This window comes from Drosophila elegans, unplaced genomic scaffold (assembly GCF_018152505.1).
Source record: "Drosophila elegans isolate 14027-0461.03 unplaced genomic scaffold, ASM1815250v1 contig_476, whole genome shotgun sequence".
Taxonomy (NCBI): Eukaryota; Metazoa; Arthropoda; class Insecta; order Diptera; family Drosophilidae; genus Drosophila; species Drosophila elegans.
This window is the reverse complement of record NW_024545863.1, coordinates 10,584,120-10,603,867: the sequence shown is the minus strand read 5'-3', so window position 1 is coordinate 10,603,867 and position 19,748 is coordinate 10,584,120. Positions and strand designations below refer to the sequence as shown.

Below are 19,748 nucleotides of genomic sequence, written 5' to 3'. Positions count from 1 at the left end.
CAGCATTTTTAAATTAAAATGTTAAATTAAATAATCGTTACATTTTTTGTCAACTTTTGGTATCATTGTTTTATCAGATGTAAGTACTGAAATCAAGTATTATTGGGAAGCATAATAATAATAAAACTTTGTGCAATAATAACAATTACCCTATTGTTTAAACTCGGTGATGAAAAAAAATAAAATTAAAATTAAAAAAAACTTTATTTTAGTCAGATTTAATGTTAAAATAATCGTTACACTTTTATGTATTGAAATCAAACATTTTTGGGAAGCATAATAATAATAAACCTATTATTTAAACTCGGCGATGAAAATAAAGTAAAATAAAAATAAAAAAATGTTTTTTAGTCAGATTTTTAAAACTTTCGGTGATTTTTTCCCAGTACAGTTGCCGCAGCACTATCGCGTCACAAGCGTTCCTTGAAAAGCACAAAAGCAAAAAAGCACAAAACGCGCAAAACGACAAACACAAATGAGAAAATTGTGGCCGGCCGACAAGCGATTCGTTTCGTAGAATTGTCTGGCTGACATGGCGGATGCGTCATACTTTCTTTTTGGGGAAGTCCGGATGCACGAGCTCAGCCGACGACTAGCCGGTTTCAAAGATGCCTCGCCACGAACGCTGACGTTGCGATCTGGAAACGTGACTCGGGTGTGAATTGCGAGATATGAACCTTAGCATCTACCAGATACAAACGAGCAAGCATGTAAACATGGCAAGACAATGCGCTAATTTAAATTGGCCTGACCACACCCTCTTTGTGTCGCGTGTTAATGGAAATCAATAAGATTTTGTTAATCAATTAGTTGAGACTTCTTGCAGATCACTCTACGAGCAACACTCCCGATGTCATAACATTTTCGAGGGTAAATGACGCAACTTAAAAGCCAAAGCTCAATAAAATTCCAGTTAAAATTAATTGCCAAAACTTTCATGTGAATCCTTCTTTGCAGGAAACCCCCTAAGCGTAATTTATTATTCTGATCATGAATTTGAGATACTTCAAATGCAGAATGCCAAATTAATATATTGTAACAATTGAAGTACGGAAGCTAATACTTTTTGTGGAACGCTTTTAAAATAAGAGTCTAGAATGTAAAGAAACGGACGGTCATGGTTATGTCAATTAAAACAAGCAATTAAAAAGAAATTAAAAACTCTATATTAATGTTTCAAGTTTTTGTGCACAGTTGAGGGTTCTGGTGGTAAAATTGCACAGTTGCACAATTGCACACCTTTTCCCATAATTAGTTCAATGTAAAGAAAAATCCGCATTTTTATGGTCAATCAACAGCGAATGCAACTAGCGCTGAAATCGTTAAACTGCTGACAACTATTTGTATGGAACCAATTTTTTATTAGATCCCATTAAAAATTGATTGGTATAAAATCGATAAAAAAGGAATTTAATTGAATTTAAAACAACAATGTATTTTTATATGTAGCGAGTTCATTAACATATATCGGTTAGGTAGTGCTCGCGACTAAAATTTAAAAGCAGTATATTAGCTATTCCTAATTTAATCGATCAGCTGTCATATACTTGTCTATTAAAATTAAATTGATCGCTGTGCATGCAAATATGATCACATTGTACGGTAATGGTGCTGGTGCCATTCGAAAGTTTTAAGTTCCTTGCCCGCATCGTAGTTGAGATTTGCAGCTTTGACTGGCTAATTAACAGTCGATTAATCGAACATAATACTATTTTCGGATTCCTGGACATTCGAATGTGCCGGAGCTTTCTTTAAGCAGTTCAATAAATTAACTGATTAACCTTGATACTGCGAACAATGATCGACTTCAGACTTGTCTACTGTTAATAACGTCCATTTTATTCTATCTATGATTGGAACGAACGCGACTGCATTCATAAGCAGTGGGTATTTATTGAGTAATGATTGACTTAAAAGTCAGGGGACAGGCGCCTCGGCGCAATACTTCAACTGCCAGTTTTCACACCGACTCCGTAATGGGATGCAATCCCTTTCACATATGTATGAGGACCGACTCAGCTGACAGCAAACAGCACCCATCTACAAATTGCACCGATCCTCGGACCATGTGAAATTCCATTTTTAATTGCGATTTCGATTTCGCACAGTAAGAAATACTAACAGTCGGGGGGCAAATGCCATAAATCGCAATCACTCTTGCTTACAGTCTCCTCGTGCTTCGACAGTCGTATATTCGACCATTTGTTCGTAATTAAAACTAACTAAACGTAGTAGTAATAAAGTTGTAATAGCATTCACAACCAAGTTCAAATATAATTCGAGCTTTTAAAAGCCAGCAGAACTGTGATTTTTACACCAGCACCGAGTAGACAGTGATGAAAAGTGTTAAGGTAGCAGAACATTTGCATTTAATGAATGAATAATACTCACTACACTTTAACCAAATAACTTGATAACATTTTACAAATTTTTGTTATATATATCTCCTGCCTGCTTGCGACACTATAAGAATAAAATAACTCACTCAAAAACATCTTAAGTTACAAATCTTCATTACCAAAAACCCGTTTTCTCACGAGTCTCTACTTTTAAGAAAGTCGTTCCTAATCCTAGTGGCTAAAGTGCATTGATTTCTATTCCTGTATTGATTAATTAAGGCCTTGACCTTATCACATCCGAAAATTAAGCTGTTGTTTACTTGGAAACACACATATTTTGAGCCTCTTTACTTTTCCAATCACTGACCTGTTCCGAAGGACAAACCCATTTAAATGCAACATTCTAGTTGGGTCTAGTCAGTGGTGTCTCACTTTCATCGAACCGTTTTCAGCTGTGTGTCATGCGAGGGATTTCCAAGCGTCTAGTGGCTAGAAAATAGAAAACAACCATAACTAAGTGCTTTGCCTTTGCCCGCCAATTAGCAAGTGAGGAACCGCCTGGAATTTCATTTCATTTCCTACGTCACCGGACCGCTGAAAATGGCAGCCAAACCAGCGATACAGATACAAATTCTAATCTGGCATCCGCACATGTAGTATGCTGCGAGCGGTAATTGCAGCGGCTGTAAGAGCAGGAACTGGTTTTTTTTTTTCTGTCATTCTGGGCTCTGCCGCGTCCGCTGCCGCTGCCGCTGCCATTCTTCATCGCAGCACTGCCACTGCGACTGCGACTGCGCAGCCCGCGGCGACCGAGACTGCGGCGGATCGGACGGATATATAAGATAGTCGGGTGCTGGGATTCTGATTAGTCTGCGAGCGCCGCTTACAAGTACATAGCACGTTAAGTTTCCAGAGTGCGTTGCAAGTTTTTTTGGCTGTCAACCAAAATCAAAAGTGAAACGCAAGTGAAGTGACCAAAAAGGAAGTTTTCGATCTGGTAGACTCACCACCTATAAGGAAATAGTTAAAATCAAGAGAAACGTGCTCAGTGTTAAACGGCCACAGACAAACATTTGAAAGAGATATATACAAAAACTGTTCAAATTATCAAGGCACAAGATAACTTTTAAAGCCCACGGTACGTATACGTGATAATCGAATATTTTTAATTATTCGACAATCTCACTTTCCCGAACTTATTATGCAAATTGCCTTGCCATGCATGTTGAAGAGCTGTTAACAAAATAATTCTCGCTTAATATAATGCCCACATAAAGTTCCTCAATTTATTACAAAGTTGCATCATTTCCGACAGAAATTATATAAAATTTTAGTAAGCTGAGAATATTACGAGAAGAAGAACAGCAAAAAATCTAATTAGTTTTAACTGATAAATAATGAATAGAACAAAACTTTTTTCGCCTCGCTTCACTCGTCGAACATTTTTTGTGGGCTAAGGTTTTTTTTTAACCATAATGGATACAAAGTTATTAATTTTCGCCTTTTGCGCTTCTAAAAAAAATTGCGCTCTTTGAAATTTGACAACTGCTCTTGATTCTAAAAGCAAAACAAAAACTGAGTTTTGTGTACCTAACCAGTTTAATAAAAAAAAAAATCACAATTCGAGGAAGTAAATGAAAGGAAATGCTTAAAATAAAAAGGAAACTTGATTTGCCAAACGGCTTAAACGGCCAGACGGTGCACTCGAAATGCAAACGGCAAACAGAATTCAAGGCGGGGCGGGGTCATTAAATGTAATGGTTCAAAGGGGTAAACTAATTAGCGTAGCTCTTAAATAAAGATACTCAAATCTGCTGTCATTTGCAGTCGCTTTTCCATAATTTAGCACCCGGTTCTTACCCAACAACATCCACATAACGATGGATGCATAAGCATCCATCAAGCGAAATTCAATTTGTCTTACTGTGGCAAACAAATGGCTCGCCACACATCTGTGAATTATTATTAAGAGTGGCCGGTAGCCAGCGGTGATGGATTTATAATTGCAATTGAGTCATTGGACAGAGTGATCGGCTATTATTTATGTTAAGTACATGCTAAACGGGTGTCGCGTATCGATTACAATGTGTTAATGGTGCACCATTTGCATTTGCATTTGCCGCCTTGGACGTGGCCGTTAATGAGCTTGCGAAATGATTCCCTCATTGACGTAAGAGTCTTTGCAGAGATTGTTGGATTTTTTTTTGATTTGTTATGTTTGTTAAGCTTGTGTTCTTGAGCGCGGTTTTTTTCTATACGAGAAGAGCTTGTCATCCAATTGACTCACAATCGGAAATACTGCGGCAAGCGACGGCGGCGGTGGGGGAAAAACCCGCATTCGGACAATAAAAAACAGATCTCACTCACCGGGGACGACCCCCAATGCCGTGCAGATGCAGTGCACGAACCCCAGCACGGCTTAAATTAGACGCTTTTTACTCAATTAAGCAAATCAGTGGCGGCCAATGCGTAGTTTGTAGTGCACCCAATGAATGAGCAGAGAGAACAGTTGTTTGTTTTGGTTTTGGTTCGACAAATTAATTAGACACACTCCGCGGAATTGCCGCCAGCGGAAACATTTGAGCGACACGAGATACTAGATATGAGCAGTACCACCCCCTCAGTACCACCCCCCCTTCCCCCAGCGACCTTAGGCAATGCTGTTGATCTGGCCAGTAGCAACAGTCATTCAACCCGGCCGAAATGCAGCCAATAATTATGTAAATTACAAGTACGTGGCACGCTGATAATTATGGAACGATTTTCCAAAGGCCCCAGAACCTCAGAAGCCACTAAAAAAAAAGAAAAACAATCTAACGCGATTGCAACCTTGGGCGGAAAACTATAAGCAGCACTCGTACTCGTGTGGGTCTTAAATGCTTTTTGATCGGGCCACTGGCACCCAGCTTTTTATGGTTTTTTTTTTTTGTTTTTCTTTGATTTAATGGCAACAGGGGCAAGAGTAATATCATTAAATCAGCCGCATGGATTTCACCTCATCAACGGAGGCAGCGAAGGTGAACAGAAGTCGCTGGATGCATTAAATCGATGATGTGAAATGCTAAGAACCAAAGGGGCGCAAGAATGCACAATGCAGCAGTGAGCAGCATTGTATGCAGATATAGTGTATATATATATGTACCTACTACATACTATATGCTGGCAGCGAAACACTCAAGTGTGTATGGTCGGCCAACATAGTACACACACACGTTGTGTATGCAACTGAACAAACTAATTGGACTCACACGGCGCATACGTAATGGGCGCTTGGGAAATGATTTTTGCCTAGCCTTGAATTCGTTACGTATACGCCGCGTAAGCCGTTGTAATTTGCTTGGCTGCCAAAAAAAAAAAAATGTGTGCCAGTCAAGAATTTAAGAGTCCGAAGCAAGCAAGCTCGAAACCAGAACCAAAACCAGAACCAGAAGCAGACCAGACTGAGCCAACCGTAATGTTAAGCTTAAAAATTGCGCAATTGAAGTATAACTTGTTTGCCGCTTACCAGCCGCGATGGTTACAACTGGCTTCCACCTTCACATCCACTTCCACTTCCACTGCCACTCCATTTCCTCCTCAGACGGAGAAGAAGCGGAAACAAATAAATAATTCATATCGCAGTGGCCCAAGAAGCTTCCTGGCCACCTTGCTTTTCCCTGTGCCAACGCCTTTTGGGTTCTCAAATCAAATCCAAATCATGTGCTAAATCCAAATCAGAGATTAACATTACCTAAGGCCGGGGGTAAGCGTAATTGGCGTTCTTGGGCCTCAGACGGTCGCTTGTCTTCATGTTTTTTGGACTAGACCGCTTGACATTGGAGCCAGGCAGAATCAGATACAGGTAGTAGATAGAGTCGGGCACAATGACACTTTAGCTTTAGCTGGCTTTTATGACACGCCAATGGAACATAACGAACATGAGCCAGAGGTTAGCGCAGCTTAAAGACCTCCAGCAACCTAAGGCCTGCCTTCGGACTCAAATCAAATCTATGGCGGCACGTCAAATGGGACAGAGTCCGGACTGGATTGCCAAATTGGATTGGCCAATGCAATTAACCAGCTCACTTGCCGCATTCCGAGCGGCAGTTTGGGCTTTTGGCCAAGACCAACGACCGCGCTATAAAATTTCAACAATCGACCGCCAGAATCGGATATATACGTAAAAAAGCAGATTCAAATCAACTTGATGTATTTTAGTTTTAGTATTGCAAGATGAACTAGTTCGATTACCAAAAGCGGAACAGATCCGAACCCGTAGTAAAGCCCTCATATATTAATCTGGTCGTAATTAGCATCGACAACAAGTGGCTATGCTAATGAGGTATACAAAGTAATTTGACGGAGGAACACTAGTTTCCTATTAAACAAACCAGTAATGAAAGTATGTGGGATAGGTTATGGAAATATGGTGCTAAGTTTAGAGATAAAAATGTCGCCATAATATTAAATTAAATGTGGCTGTAGCTAACTACCATTTAAAAATCAATAAAAATTAAAGCTCAACAGGTAAACAACAAGAAAATAACTAAACAATTTACAACATAGTATCCGATTACTATATTTATTTGAGTTACGGATAAATTAATGCAAAGAAATGTTTTCGCAAATATATATATTTTGTTTGAATAATTTAACAGTTTTTGGATTTTACATTTGTTTTGATACAAATTAGTTATGAAGAAACCCCGTTGGGGAAAACTTGTATTTTCCTTTACATTTAATAAATGTCTCAAGTTTATAGGTAAAGTAAATGTGATTAATGACCCCTGAACCTGTTTGAGTGTGTTAATTATAATTTCTGCAGCTTAAGAGAATACATTGTATTGCATAAATATTAATTGGTTTGAGACCGCTAATGGTGTTATAAATATGCATGTGCGATGAATGAGTGTAATTGCCATGGCAAGGCAATAAGGCAATAACCCACGTTGCATAATACAAGTTTAAGCCGACTTTACACTTGCATATTTGATTTTAATTTGCTTACCACTGTCTCCGCCTCTGCTCCTGCCACGCCCCCCACAGAAAACACCACTGCAACATGGGTTCGCTGCCACAGTTGTCGATTGTAAAGGGTCTGCAGCAGGACTTCGCGCCGAGAGCTCTGCACCGCATCTTCGAGGAGCAGCAGCTGCGGCATGCCGACAAGGTGGCCCTGATCTATCAGCCCGACGCTCCGGGTCTGGGAATGGCGCCCAGCCAGAGCAGCTATCGCCAGATGAACGAACGGGCGAACCGAGCGGCCCGCTTGCTGGTGGCCGAGACCCATGGCCGCTTCCTGCAGCCGAACAGCGATGGCGACTTCATCGTGGCCGTGTGCATGCAGCCGTCGGAGGGTTTGATCACCACGCTGCTGGCCATCTGGAAGGCCGGTGGCGCCTACCTGCCCATCGATCCCAGCTTCCCGGCCAACCGCATCCATCACATCCTGCTGGAGGCGAAGCCCACGCTGGTGGTCCGCGACGATGCCATCGATTCGTCCCGTTTCCAGGGCACGCCCACACTCTCCGCCACGGAGCTGTATGCCAAGTCGCTGCAGCTGGCCTGCTCCAATCTGGTCTCGGAGGAGATGCTGCGCGGCGGCAACGATCACATTGCCATCGTACTCTACACCTCGGGCAGCACAGGGGTGCCGAAGGGCGTGCGCCTGCCGCACGAGTGCATCCTGAATCGCCTCCAGTGGCAGTGGTCGTCGTTCCCCTACACGACCAACGAGGCGGTCAGCGTGTTCAAGACGGCCCTCACCTTCGTGGACTCGATTGCCGAGCTCTGGGGTCCCCTGATGTGCGGCCTGGCCATCCTTGTGGTGCCCAAGGCGGTGACCAAGGATCCACAGCGACTGGTCGCCCTGCTGGAGCGCTACAAGATCCGTCGCCTGGTGTTGGTGCCCACGCTGCTGCGCTCGCTGCTCATGTACCTCAAGATGGAGGGCGGCGGCGGAGCGGCCCAGAAGCTGCTGTACAACCTGCAGATCTGGGTCTGCTCCGGCGAACCCCTGTCCGTGGCCCTGGCCAGCAGCTTCTTCGACTACTTCGACGAGGGCGTCCATCGGCTGTACAACTTCTACGGCTCCACCGAGGTGATGGGCGATGTCACCTACTTTGCCTGCGAGAGCAAGAAGCAGTTGAGTCTGTACGATAATGTGCCCATAGGTGAGTTCTCGATACCCAACTCCCGCCGAGTCCTTCTTTCCAGCGGTCCAACTAACTAACCCAACTGCCCTTTGTGTGCCGCAGGTATTCCGGTGTCCAACACTGTGGTCTATCTGCTGGATGCCGACTATCGTCCCGTCAAGAACGGCGAGATCGGTGAGATCTTTGCTTCCGGTCTGAACTTGGCTGCCGGCTATGTCAATGGACGCGATCCGGAGCGCTTCCTGGGCAATCCGTTGGCTGTGGAGAAGAGTAAGTTTGACTATACCTACTCCTAATAGCCTTTGACTGATCGTAAAGAGTCTTGATAATCGATAATCTATCCATTTAATTATCATACGAGTATGCTTAATCCAAACGCTAATCCAAACTAACCGAACCGCCCTTAGAGTACGGACGTCTTTATCGGACCGGCGACTATGGATCGCTGAAGAACGGCAGCATCATGTACGAGGGACGCACCGACTCGCAGGTGAAGATCAGGGGCCATCGCGTCGACCTGTCCGAGGTGGAGAAGAACGTGGCCGAGCTGCCGCTGGTGGAGAAGGCCATCGTGCTGTGCTACCATGCCGGCCAGGTGGACCAGGCCATACTGGCCTTTGTGAAGCTGCGCGACGATGCACCCATGGTCACCGAGATGCAGATGGAGGCACGGCTCAAGGACAAGCTGGCCGACTATATGACGCCGCAGGTGGTCATCCTCGAGCAGGTGCCGCTGCTAGTGAACGGCAAAGTGGACCGCCAGGCGCTGCTCAAGTCCTACGAGACGGCCAACAACAACGAGGGTGATTGCAGCATCGTCCTGGACTTTGACTACTCCCAGGTGCCCGAGGAGCTAAAGCTCACCGCCCGGGATCTGTTCGAGACGGTGGGCGGCGTGATTGGACGCTCCACCCGGGCCACCTTGGCGCCACATAGCAACTTCTACGAACTGGGCGGCAACTCGCTGAACTCCATCTTCACGGTGACGCTGCTGCGCGAGAAGGGCTACAACATCGGCATCTCCGAGTTCATTGCGGCCAAGAATCTGGGCGAGATCATCGAGCGGATGGCCGCCAACCACGACACGGTTCAGCTGGAGGAGGAGTCCCTCAACGCCTGTCCGCACCTCAAGATGGAGGCGGTGCCACTGCGCCTGGAGCATCGCCAGGAGGTCATCGAGTGAGTTGCTAGCCGAGCTTAGCTTAGCTGTCCAATATGCTAATTCCGTGACTCCCATTGCAGCATCATTGTGGCCAGCTTCTACAACAAGGCCGACCTGGAGCAGTGGCTCAAGCCAGGCGTTCTGAGGAGCGACTACAGCGACATCCTGAACGTAAGTAGCCTGCATTAGTACCATTCCGGTGGCCAGTAACCAGACTTGATTCTCAAACAACCCAACAACGACATAGGACATCTGGAGTGTGTTGGTGGAGCGGGACTTGAGCTTCGTCGTCTACGATCGCAACACCGAGCGCATCATTGGCACGGCGCTGAACTTTGATGCCCGGAACGAGCCCGAGGTGGACATCAAGTCCAAGCTGCTCATCGTCTTCGAGTTCCTTGAGTTCTGCGAGGGTCCAATAAGGTGAGTTCGCCCGTATTATCCGTGCATCAGGAACAGTGTACTCACTGCCATTCCGCACAGGGACAACTACCTGCCCAAGGGACCCAACCAGATCCTGCACTCGTTCATGATGGGCACCGCCGAGAAGCTGAATCCCCGCGAGAACATCGCCTGCATGCACTTCATGGAGCACGAGGTGCTGCGGGTTGCCCGCGAGAAACGCTTCGCCGGCATCTTCACCACCAACACCAGTCCGCTGACGCAGCAGCTGGCCGATGTGTATCACTACAAGACGCTCCTCAACTTCCAGGTGAACGAGTACGTGCATTCCGACGGCAGCCGTCCCTTCCAGGACGCTCCGGACGAGCAGCGCGCCATCGTCCACTGGAAGGAGGTGGCGTCCAAGTAGGACGGCCTGGCGGACGGGCGGACCGTCGCCAAATCAGATCTGCAGCGAATTTATCACGCACAACGTATTATATTTAACTACTATATAGTATAGTTAGCATACCACCTAGTATTAGCCCTAGGCATAGTGTAACTTGGCGAGAAGTTTCGTAAGTTTGTGTTGACTAGTTGTAAGCTTCCCATTTCGAGACAATTAAAGAAACAGCAATCGACAATCAAGAACATGGGCGTTGATTTCACTGGCGCTCACTTAACAGACCCTTTTCCACTTCCAGCAATTAGAAATATCCGTAGACAAGGGAAGGTCATTCAAACCCAAATTGGACAGTTTTTTAAGAGTTCCAGATTTGTTTTCAAAATATTAGGGTGTCGAAAAAGTCCTGCGGTTTTTTATTGAAATTTTAATTGTTCATAAACTGGTTTACAACCAAGCGTTTTAAGTCAAACGAGATGCCAACTTCATAATGACCCTATTGGCCAAAATCTCGAAGAGCCAATTTTCAACGGCCTCTTTTGTGGCCAACTTCCGACTACCAAGCTCTCCATGGACAGAAACAGGTGGTAATTACTGTAATTGCGGGTTGTTACTCACATTGTGTGCAAATTAAACACCCATCAGAGCTCCCGGAGCTTCTGGCGCGTCATTAAAGATGCCTGGCGTTGTCCTAATGGAAGACAATTCGGCTTCTGTTGATCAAGGATGTCCAATTTTTGGATGATTCCCTGCCAATCCCAACAAACGCACAGCAGAACCTTCCTGGCCGTCAATCCGGGCTTGGCCACCATCTGGACCGCTTCACAGCGCTTCTACCACGACATTTTCGCTTCACTACGCTTCAGATACGGGTCGATAGTCGCTATAGTCGAGTTTCCCAACTATTAGATACCCATTACTCAGCCAAAAAACTTCAAACTAGGTGTTCCTCGTACAAAACAATCGAAGTTAAGGTGGCGCCATCTGTTGAACTGCATGGTCAACACTAGAATTTTCGTTCCGACTTCTAAACCCCTTAACTTTTAAAATGATAGCTCGATTTTAACAATTTGTGTGTCTAACGATAGATATGACCGAAACGCACACACAGACACCAACATTCTAACATGACTCAGAGTGATAGTACATACTTTCACGATTTTAAAGATAAACTACTGGAATCTGTATCTCTATCTTTTATTGTTTCCGAGAACTGGACGTTCATACAGACGGACAGACATGGCTAGATCGACTCGACTATTATTACTGATCAAGAATATATATACTTTATATAGTCGGAAACGTCGTAGTAGTACTGTAAAGTATGACGAACTTTCTCTTAATTTTGCTAGACTTCTTTGACACCCTTATATGTGGATTGAAGTTTTCAACAGCCACAATTCCCGACTGAAACCCAACGTAATACCAACGTTTTTTAACATTTAAGCCATAAATACATATGCTAGGTTTATTGTTTGTCTATTACACTTTTCAAGATTTAAGTTAATTTTGCTGTGGTTGCTGCGGCTCATACATATATAACTATAAATATATATTTTCATTGGGTTTCTAATGAATAACGAGCGCGCCGATCAGCGTCTCTAAATTTTATGCTGCTTGGTAAGATAATTACACAGTTTTTACTCGACAATAATTACATAATGCTAGAAATATATATGCGGGTTCGAAATGCATGAGTGTGTGCTGGTGGTGTGTATGCCTATGGGATCTGTCCGACCGTTCACTTCTGGCCCATCCACCGTTCCAACTGCTCTCCAGTGAAGCGATCAGCCAGAGGTGAATATGCCAGTGTGCTTGGATGAGTGAATGAATGGATGAAGTGCGCATGTTTTGTGGATGTGTGAACGGGCGTGTTTACTAAATGTTTAAGCGCTAGCCTTTGCTACATACTAAACAACTGTACAGCTAATTTACCTTAATTATTATATAGTTTCATCATAACCAGCATTTCCTAGGGTGCCTTGCTGACTGTGGGAGGGGCGGGGAAAGGAGAGAAGGGTTTAGAAGGGTAGCCTAATTGGGGGCGGCGAGGGAGCAGCCCGTGCAGAACGGATGAACGGATGACAAATCAAAACACATAATCCATAATCCGTATACGCATGTCCGGGTTCAGCCTGGCTGTCCATCCTCACTTGGTGCTGCGAACAATGCGTATGACCCTCGTGGACTATGAGGCGGCACTCTGGTCCTGTAGCCTATAGTTCTGGAATGTCTTCCACTCGCCGGTGTTGTAGTCCAGCCTGATGTGCGATTCAACCAAGCACAATGCCGTGTTGCCGCCCTCCTGTTGTACTTTTTCCTGCAAAGACAACAAAATATAGAAATAAGAGATTATTTATGGGAAAAGGATAAAAGCAAAGCAGTTGTATTTTCTTCTTTATACTTGAACCTGCATCAGTCTTTATGCTAAAGAGACACTATTGTTCTATTTGGTTTTCTTAATTGATCATGAGTGTAATTTTGACATAAGCAACTTAGTTGTTTTAAAAACAACAAGAAAGGAAGCAAAGAAGCATATACCCTTGTAGCTTTGCAAAAATTTAATGTTCTTGAAAACATTAAAATTATGATTGACTTGTGTGTATGTTTACATTGAAACTATGATGATTTGCAAGTCAATTATTTGATAGTTCCTAGTTCGTTTTCCGATTTTAATAAAATTAAAACCATAATTCGGAACTGTCAAATTATTAATTAATCAACAAAATTTCTAAAAAATAAGTTACGAAATAAAAAAGTTAAATTAAAAAAAAAAATTAAAAACGCCCAAGTTATAATTTTTTTTTTTTTCCGATTGTTCCTATGGGAGCTATATGCTATAGCTCCGATCCGGCTCGTACCGACTTATATACGACCTGCAATAGAAAGACAACTTTTGGGAAAGTTTCATGCAGATAGCTTTAAAACTGAGAGACTAGTTTGCGTAGAAACGGACGGACAGACGGACAGACGGACATGGCTAGATCGACTCTCCTAGTGATGCTGGTCAAGAATATATATACTTTATAGGGTCGGAGATGTCTCCTTCACTGCGTTGCAAACTTCTGACTAAAATTATAATACCCTCTGCAAGGGTATAAAAACCTTAAAAGATTGTAATTCTGAGAGAATTTACAACAGCAATTCGTTCTTTTCTACTATTTGAAACTCTCTTAGTCATCTAAATCAAATTATTAAAAACATCCCAATACTTTCCCGTGTCATATTTGAATGGCATTAAGTCCCAAGTAGCCTTACCTCAGTTTCTCCCAATTTGATGACCAGCACGTTTTCGTTATTCGGGCGGGGGTTCTCCCGCAGACCCGCCATAAAGCCAAGGATGAGGGCTTTGTCCGGTCTCGAGACGCGATTCGCCTTGCGGAACATTTCATGCGCCTTGTGCACGTGCTCGTTCTGAAACAAATGGTAAGGGAAGGGTCAAAGGTAAAGTAAACATAATCTCCACACTGATCCTACCGATAGCGAGAGTCCACGTCGCTGTGGTGCCTGCTGCGTCTGCTGCGACTGCTGTTGCGCCGATTGCTGTTGCTGCTGGGGCTGCTGCGCCTGCACCTGGACCTGAACGGTGCGCGCGATTCCCGCATTTGGGTTGCCCGGCTGGCCCTGGCCACCGCTGGTGGTGGAGGTGACCAAACGCTGCTGCAGGGTCGGAGCCGGCTTGTGTTGCACCAGGATCTGTTGCTGCTGCTGGCGCGGCTGCTGCTGCGACGCCGCCGCCGCCGCCGCCGTGCTCGATTGGGTGATAATCGTGCGCTGCGTGCTGCCCGGCGCCGCCTGCACCTGCACCAGCTGCGGCTGCTGTCCCGGCCGTTGTATCAGCGTCAGGCCCTGCGGCAGCGTGGTCAGGCCTCCGCCAACGTTGGTCATCACTGGCCGGATGATGGTCTGCTGCTGGGACTGATACAAGTTATATTATTTTTTTTTAATCTTGAAATATCTAGCTATCATATTTAGGGAAAATCCCGAAAGGAGTTGAACATTTTCGAGACGGTTTAATTAAAAGAAGGTATATTGCAGTGTTTCTTGACAGATTTTAAAATATTTCTAGAACCCATTGACTTTAAAAAATGTTTAAGTTATTGAAAATTTAAAAAATTGAAATTTAATTGTAAGTGTTAAGTACACGACACAAAAAATGTACAGTTTACAGTTCTTTTCCAGGTAAAGCTTTCAAGTTGTTTTGTTTTTTATTCAAATTTCGAATGTCTTAATTAATAATCTACTCAATTTCAAAATAAATAAGGGTATAATTACTTGATTATTTTAAATCTGGGTTTCAACTTTCAAAAACAATTCACACTTGAAGAACAAAAAAGTGTAAACAGCGTTATATTTAGTCATAAAACGTATAATTATTTCATGGTAAGTTCAACTGTTCACTTGATTATTTTAAATCTGGGGTTTTAACTTTCAAAAGCAATGCGAACTAAAAGCACAAAAAAGTGTAAACAGCATTATATTTAATCATTTAACGTATAATTATTTCGAGGCAAGTTCTACTGTTCACCGCAAACGTATTATTATATGTAAAATAGCATTAACACATTAACACCATCCATATCGTATCGAGAAGAAAAAGCTTCAACACTTACATTGCCAATGACGTTGGTGGGTTGCTGCTGTTGCACTATGACGTGTTGCCCGCCCAGCGAACTGGTTGGTATAAGGGTGGGCAGTATCTGCTTGCCAGGCTGCTGCAGCTGCACTCCGGTCGAAGACGTGGTCTTCACCAAACTGGGCGGTCCAGCGGTGGTGGTCATGAGCGTAGTTCCGCCCAGTCCTTGCAGGTTTCCCACATTGCTGATGGGTATTTGCTGGTACATGTCGCCGCCGATGTTGCGCAGTATGACCCCCTTTTGGGTGAGTATGATGGTCTTGTTCTTGCCGGACGTGGGTGAGACGTTCAGGGCGGAAACGCCACCAGACCCAACGGCTCCGGTCGGTTGCATAAGCACCTGCGACAACTTGGGCTGCTGGGTGGCCGTCGTATTGGCCACGATCGTGTGCTGTGGATGGGGCTGTTGCTGCTGCAACTGGGCCTGCATATGCTGTTGCTGGGCTGCCTGGGAGGCTGGTTGGATGGTCACCGGCCGATTGGGAAGCTGCACGTTTTGAATGTTCAAGGTGGTCGACTGTCCGGGGGAAACAACTGCCGCCGAGGTGGCCACCAGAGGCGGCGGATTCGAGGAGACCACAGCAGTAGCCTGCTGCGGTTGGCCCTGGCGCAGAGGTGTCATCACCACACTCGATGAGCCCGAGGTCTTCAGCAATATCTTGGTGGGAGTCTGGCCATTTCCGCCGGGTGTGGTGGCTTGGTAAAGCGTCGTCGTCTGCGGCAAAGGACGACTGTGGGAGAACGAGGTTAGCGTTGGCAACATGGGTTGCTGCTGCTGCTGCTGCTGCTGTATATGTTGCGTTTGCTGCTGTGGCGTTGCCAAAATATACTGCGTCTGTTGCTGCTGCGGCGCCTGTTGCTGTGGCAACTGTTGCTGTTGCGTCTGCTGTTGGATTTGCTGGTGCAACAGTTGCTGCTGTTGCTGCTGCTGCTGCTGATGTTGCTGTTGCTGTTGTTGGTGCTGCTGCTGCTGTTGCTGGGAAGCGGCCGCTGCACTCGAGGTTCCAGCCTGTTGTTGGGCTCGCTTTGCCGGCTGAATAATAGTCTGCGATATGATCACCGGTCCGCTGTTGGTGGCCGTCTTTAGTTGGCTCAGCGGCATCGTCTTTATGGCTTGCGACGGTATTGTCGTGGTAGTGGTGGGGGCGGTACTGCTGCTGGGCATGGCCAAAGCCTTCTAAAACCAAAAGAATGTAATAAACAAATATATAAGTTGATTAGTATACGGTACATAGGTATAGATCATAGGTATAACATAGGAATAGTAATTGAATGATAATACTTGGTATTATATATAAAGAATACGGTACATAGGTATATATCAGGTAAACATAACAATAACAATCATGATAAAACATGGTATTATATATAAAGTTGTTTAATTAACAAACTAATTTCATAAAAATGTTTCCTAATTCGAACCTTGTAAAGTTATTGATATCTTTCATGGAGCATTCAAACCAAGTCTGGACAACCAATTTAAAATAAATTATCTGATCAGAGGCCCTTAAATACCACGTGGAAAAATGAAAATTTAAGAAAAAAAATCTTCTAAACGAATGAAAGCGAACCCTACATTTCTTATACATATTCTCTCATGTTTCAGCTTGAATTTCAATAACGCTGAACAACACCTGTGGCATTTAAAACCATTTCTAATTTTCTAGAGGTATCAAACATCCTTGTTGATTTCAAATTAATTCTTTTTAAAGAAATTTCCTATCTACACTTCTTCTTTCGTCTAGGGCAACTTACCGCTCTTTGAGCGCTCGGTGAGGATGCCAGGATGACGGGAGTGGAGCTGTTGATCAGGAGCGGGGGCTGCGACTGCTGTGGCGCCTGTTGAACCTGCACCGTCTGTGGCTGCTGCGCCTGGGGTTGGCTTCCACTGGGTCCTGCTGCTGCGGCGGCCGCCGCCGCCTTGGCCTTGGCGGAGGTGATCTTCACGGAGATGTTGTTGGGCAGATTGGCCAGTGGATTGGCCGCCTGGCGAAGTTGCTGCGGTGTGAGGAGGGTGGTCGTAGTGCCCGCACTCGTCGACGGTGAGACGCCGGTGGCTCGCAGCATAGGCTTGATGTCCAGCTTCTCCATCTTGATGGTAGTGTTGCCCACGGTGGTGGTGGTGCCGGAACTAGTGGTGGCTCCATTGTTCTGTCGCTTTTGGGGCGAACTTCGGATGAGCAGGTGCGGGGTGCGCTGCACCAAGCTAGGCGGCTGCTGCTGCTGCTGGATGATGACGCGTTGCTGCTGGCCCTGCGTCGACGGGGATGTCTCGATCTTTTCCAGCTTGATGCTGGCGGGCACTATGATCTCCTCGCTCTTGATCTCGATCTCCTGCTTGATTCGTTTTGGGGTATGATTGAAGCTGTTGTTGTTGTTGTTGTTGTTCAGCTTTGCAGCTGATTTCGGAGTGCGCGGCGTCTTCGTCTTGGCTTCGGCAGAGGGCTTTCCAGGTTGACCATCTGCCACAGAAGTGGTGGTAGCCTGGGCGAAGTCCAGCGTGGCCGTGGCGTACTCCGGCGTCTCGGGATCGCACTCCATTGGCGTTTTGCCAGGCATCTCCTCGTCCTGCGCTTCTTCCAGGCTGCCCGCGCTCTGGTTGAGCAGCTGTGGCTCCATTTTGATTTCGAAACTGTTGTTGGCCGACGTGGGCGTGACGGGTGTTTCGCCTCCACTGGCCGTTGCTGCGTCCGTTGGCGAACTGTCGCCGGCATTGGCCGCCGCTGCCGTGGCCGCTGCAGCTGCCGCAGCCGCCTGTTGCTGCTTCTGCTCCTGCTTCTTCTGCTGCTCCTCCAGCTGCTGTTCACGCTTGCGCTTCTTGGCCGCGGCATAGCCCAGCGGCTGTTCGGTGAACTCGATCAGCTTAATGCCGCCATCCTTGCGGCCGGCGGGCGTGCGACTAAGGTTGGGCCGCTGGGTGGCATTGCCCGGCACCGTGGCAGAGCGGAATCCCGTTGTGGGCATGCGCGATGGGATGCCCTTGAGCGGAGTGGTGTCCGTCATCTTGCGGGGCATGCCACGTGACCGCAGCGGAATCGTGGGCGCCGAGGCCTTCTTCAGCGAAGACTGCGCATCCGCGGACTTGTGCAGCAGCTCGGTGCGCAACTGGGCGCTCTTGGGTTTGCGCTTCAGCGTAAAATGCTTGACGGGAGCGGGCTGCTGGCCCACCTGTAATTAAAAAACAGGATTAGTTTGACATTAAATGGGTTTTTGTTGTTGTTTCTACACCTACCACTGAGATCAACGCGTTTTTGTTTAGGTACTGGCACTCCAGGGGCAGCATACCCAAATCCGAGTGCTTAGTGACCAACTTACGCAGGTCATTGACCATGTCTGTGAAGATGGGACGCGTGTCCTCGTAGTCGGAGATCTCTGTGTTCAAAGAGCTGGTGGCCGGGAAGGTCTTCATCGTCTCCGCCAACATGGATACCCACAGCTCCGAGTCCAAGCCGGCCACCTCGATCACCTCCTCGAGCTCCGCCTTCCACTGAAAAGCGTATTTAAATTAAAAATGGGTTAGAAAAGAAACTTCGGGGAAGCCGAAATCATATACCCTTAGATAAAGAATCAGTTTGGCAAAATAGTTTTGAAGAATAGTTATGTTATGTTATGTTATGTTATGGGAAATGGGTTTGATATATTCCAATTTATTCCTATCGACATTATTTACCTTCTCTACTTGTGCAAATTTATAAACTATGTAAATATCTTTGAAAACAAACTTATGCAAATCGGTTTCAATCATTCTAATGGGAAATATAGTATATATCAGAGGGAGTTTAAATCCTATTGCTTTTAAATTGAGCTCACAATTGGAAATCCTCCTCACGTTGCAACGTGTGGCCAAAATAAGAATACCTTTTCTAAAGGGTATAACAAACAAATGAATCCACAAGCCACCCACAACAGCCCACTCTCACACACACACACGCACACACCGAAACACGCGAGAGAGCAAGTATGGAAGTGAGAGAAATGTGTACACAAAAGTAGAAGTGGCGGGAAACGTATCCAATATTTATTTTCACCAGCCAGCGAAATCACCCGTTGGTAGTTACAAAAACACAATAAACACACTTAAAGACACTCTCCAGCTGATGAGATTTATTACATTTGCCGACTATTTACACATTTTCCGCACTTTTGTTTCACCAACAGCAAGTGTACGCTGTATACGTGTGCGAGTCTCGCTGTGTGGTTGTGCTGGTGTACTTTTTCCACACATACACCAATGCCATTTACCTCTTCCACCAGACGGCGCGGAATGTGAAGGAAACTGAGAAGGAGCTTCAGCTTGACCTGCGTCTGCAGATCCGGGAAGCATTCCTTGATGTTGCGCAGCACCTCCTTGTTCAGCTGCGAGCAGATCGAGCCATTTATCCACGAGTCGTTCGAGGTGCCCAGTTTATTATGCAGCCACAGTGATGTGTCGCTGTCCCTTACGTTCGCCATTTTTAACGCCTTACGCCTATCCGCACGCGGGGCACACACTGCTCTTTATGCCAATCGCTGACCCGCCCTGTTGCACGGCACTGTTTAATTTCGTTTTTCACTTTCCGCCGCCCAGCACGTCAACAAAACATACGGAAAATCCTTCGAAAAATTGTAATAGGAAGCGCACGCACACATCAAACGACCGAAAAAAGTGTTGCCACATGTCAAACACAAGTGTGTGTATAGTGCAGTGTTGCAA

At 45.6% G+C, this 19,748-nt stretch overlaps 2 protein-coding genes across 4 annotated transcripts; one reads left to right on the top strand and one right to left on the bottom strand.

The window, feature by feature from the left end:
- The first annotated feature begins 3,221 nt into the window (after nt 1–3,221).
- LOC108141163 (mycosubtilin synthase subunit C) lies at nt 3,222–10,664 on the top strand. The gene is made up of 7 exons (XM_017264390.1): nt 3,222–3,477; nt 7,365–8,491; nt 8,576–8,743; nt 8,881–9,652; nt 9,716–9,806; nt 9,883–10,058; nt 10,119–10,664. Exons 2-7 carry the CDS (start codon nt 7,381–7,383, stop codon nt 10,444–10,446), a joined length of 2,646 nt encoding a protein of 881 aa, XP_017119879.1. The 5' UTR covers nt 3,222–3,477; nt 7,365–7,380; the 3' UTR covers nt 10,447–10,664.
- Nucleotides 10,665–11,865: 1,201 nt separating this feature from the next.
- On the bottom strand, nt 11,866–19,742 carry LOC108141080 (negative elongation factor A). Of its 3 annotated transcripts, none has more exons than XM_017264254.2 (7): nt 19,298–19,742; nt 18,288–18,542; nt 16,811–18,223; nt 15,033–16,232; nt 13,897–14,328; nt 13,678–13,833; nt 11,866–12,739 (listed from the first exon to the last, which is right to left on the bottom strand). In XM_017264254.2, the coding sequence occupies exons 1-7, from the start codon at nt 19,505–19,507 to the stop codon at nt 12,608–12,610; spliced, it is 3,798 nt and encodes a 1,265-aa protein (XP_017119743.1). In that variant the 5' UTR covers nt 19,508–19,742; the 3' UTR covers nt 11,866–12,607. The 3 variants fall into 3 exon arrangements, with proteins under 3 accessions (XP_017119743.1, XP_017119742.1, XP_017119740.1); XM_017264253.2 differs by having other exon boundaries at nt 13,897–14,337; nt 15,033–16,229; XM_017264251.2 differs by having other exon boundaries at nt 11,867–12,739; nt 13,897–14,337; nt 19,298–19,740.
- Nucleotides 19,743–19,748: the final 6 nt, after the last annotated feature.